This window comes from Notothenia coriiceps, unplaced genomic scaffold (assembly GCF_000735185.1).
Source record: "Notothenia coriiceps isolate Sejong01 unplaced genomic scaffold, NC01 NC01_scaffold00031067, whole genome shotgun sequence".
NCBI classification, from domain to species: domain Eukaryota; kingdom Metazoa; phylum Chordata; class Actinopteri; order Perciformes; family Nototheniidae; genus Notothenia; species Notothenia coriiceps.
Window position 1 is genome coordinate 1 of NW_011363768.1, and position 3,201 is coordinate 3,201.

General features: G+C 43.3%; 1 protein-coding gene across 1 annotated transcript; it reads right to left on the bottom strand.

Annotated features, from left to right (window-relative positions):
* Window positions 1-129: 129 nt before the first annotated feature.
* On the bottom strand, window positions 130-2,338 carry LOC104959800 (nuclear receptor subfamily 1 group D member 2-like; the record flags this gene model as incomplete). Its single annotated transcript, XM_010787708.1, has 2 exons — window positions 130-750; window positions 2,093-2,338. Coding segments are annotated over 2 exons (443 nt in total), but the record flags the coding sequence as incomplete, so codon positions are not given.
* Between the last annotated feature and the right edge of the window lie 863 nt (window positions 2,339-3,201).

Genomic DNA, 3,201 nt, shown 5'->3' on the forward strand with positions numbered 1-3,201 from the left:
CAGCGAGCCTCGCAACGTCTCGACCAATCAGAGCACACTGGGCTCACAGGGAGGAGGGGGGGGGGCAGGAGCTCCAACAAGCCGTGTAGGACAGAGAGTGAATACACATACAGAGATGCTGGATGAGAAACCAATGAGAGTTTGGAACATTGAACAATATAAATCTATTCTAGTAGACCTCTAGCCGTGACATGGGACCTTTAACTCGACAGTATTTTTTCCAGCTTATCAAACAGCATTTCAATCTCTCGTTCGTTGAAAGTATACACAAGTTTCTCCTCGCTATAAATCAAAAAGCAGTCACATATTGCACTATGAATGCAGAAATACCAGCTTACACTATACAGAAAAGTGCTTCTAATGTTTATCCACACACACAGGATGCTACACACAAACACAGGAACACACACACATCGATCAGTGTGTCACACAGCCCTACAGTACAGTACATGTTATGGTCTCCCCCTCCCTTTTAAATGTCACTTTTCAGCTTTAAGAGGTGTAATTGGGTGGGGGAGTTGTTTTTACAGTTCTTCAAGTATTAGAGGAAGGTTCAGGAATGGACTTTGAAGGCCAGCAGCTCCTCTGAGTGCATGTTGTTGAGCGAGCGAAGGTCGGGAAGTTTGAGAAGCAGCTTGGTGAAAACGGCCGATTCGTTGGGGTGGTTTTTGGTGATTAAACTCCGCAGAGTTCGGATCAAAGTCTCCTGAAGCGCCTCCACAGAGTTCACGTTCTCGATGCCCGAGCGATCTGTGGAGGACAGGAAGAGATCATTTCATGGGTTAAAAATAGCTTAAAAATCAATTATCATGTTATAATGTGTGTCGGATGCCAAACTAATGAAGGTTTAATAAGATATATTGCGCCATGAAGAAATGTCATCATAAAGTAAGCAATCAATCAAAATGTATTTATCGAGCCCAATATCACACATTTGACCTTAGTGGACTTATGAAGCTGAGCCAGGAAGACCGTCTTTACTAATCCATTTACTATTTTTATGTTACTACTCTCTCTCCTCTCAATAAGTGATTGGGGGCGTCACTCCCCAGCTTAACCAATCACTTTGCTCTATTCTCACAAGCCTATCATAGCCCAACCATCCATTCACCACAACCACCACCAGGGTCAAGCTAAGCCCCTCCCCTTCAGACCGAACCCACTATCCATTCACCACCACCAGGGTCAAGCTAAGCCACTCCCCTTCAGACTGACCCCAACCATCCATTCAACACCACCAGGGTCAAGCTAAACCACTCCCCTTCAGACCGACCCCAGATATCCATTCACCACCACCAGGGTCAAGCTAAGCCCCTCCCCTTCAGACCGAACCCAACTATCCATTTACCACCACCAGGATCAAGACCCCGGGGGGGGTATCGGATCGGGGCCCAATCGCCAAAACTCCATTACCTTCATTTGTGTATTCCTGGCAATAAATATGTATTCTTATCAAAACCGTCTCTCCTGATTGAATACAGTTTGTACAGAATATGAATATGACACTAAATGCCATAAAATGTCCTAACAAATGCTATCGTTTTTAATGTTATGAAATGTTATAGTATGGTAAAGACACTCCTAACTCTGCTTTGGTCTTGGTAGAAAAGATACAAAATGAGTATTAAGCATACATGTTATTAAAGCTTTGATTGTATGAGTTCAAAATAACTCAAGATGGTGGTAAGAGATTGTCAAATGCTAAAATGATAAAAGTATTATAAGAGATATCATAAAATAGTGTGTCATAATAAAAAGTTATTCTATAGTGTGCCTTTTAAAAAGCAGCCTTAAGCATTTGATAGCATAATACATCGTGAGATTTGGAGCATTGGATTGAGGGTTAACCTTATAGCAATTTTTATATTCATTTTGGCCTTTCTTTGCATTTTTTGGGCTAAATCCTTTAAAGAATTATCTACAAAATTATCTATTCGTTTCAATTGTCGCTCTTGTATGTCCGGAGTATTTATCTTTCAGTTTATTGTCATGTATTGAATCAAATTCCAAACTTCTAACCGTGTAAATCATATCTAATTGTAGCAAAATGTATTTTCTTTACTGTAAATGATCCATAAACAGCGCCCCCTACCTGCAGACACCAGCACCACGGCAGTGAAGAGGCTCATCTCCTCCTCGCTGAGTCCCAGATTTACGAGTTTCTCACTGAAGTCGAACATGGAGTTGAGCAGGTCTCCGGCCCCCATGGCTCTCAGAGTCTCTACGCCGTACCTCTTTCCCCCCAGGAAGGTGACGCTGTAATCCTTCACATCGAAGAGAGAAGCAAAACGCACCACCAGCACCTGCAGAGAAACAAAACACTCCTCAACACACACACCTCAACAACAAACACCTCAAACACACACACCTCAACAACAAACACCTCAAACACACACACCTCAACAACAAACACCTCAAACACACACACCTCAACAACAAACACCTCAAACACACACCTCAACAACAAACACCTCAAACACACACCTCAACAACAAACACCTCAACACACACACCTCAAACACACACCTCAAAACAAACACCTCAACAACAAACACCTCAACACACACACCTCAAACACAAACACCTCAACAACAAACACCTCAAACACAAACACCTCAACAACAAACACCTCAACAACAAACACCTCAAACACACACCTCAAACACACCTCAACACACACACCTCAAACACACACTCCTCAAACACACACACCTCAAACACACACCTCAAACACACACTCCTCAAACACACACACCTCAAACACACACTCCTCAACAACACACACCTCAAACACACACCTCAAACACACACACCTCAAACACACACACCTCAACACACACACCTCAAACACACACCTCAACAACACACACCTCAACAACACACACCTCAACAACACACACCTCAACACACACACCTCAACACACACACCTCAAACACACACACCTCAAACACACACACCTCAACAACACACACCTCAACAACACACACCTCAACACACACACCTCAACAACACACACCTCAAACACACACCTCAACACACACACCTCAACACACACACCTCAACAACACACACCTCAACACACACACCTCAACACACACACCTCAAACACACACCTCAACACACACACCTCAAACACACACACCTCAACAACACACACCTCAACAACACACACCTCAAAACACACACCTCAACAACAAACA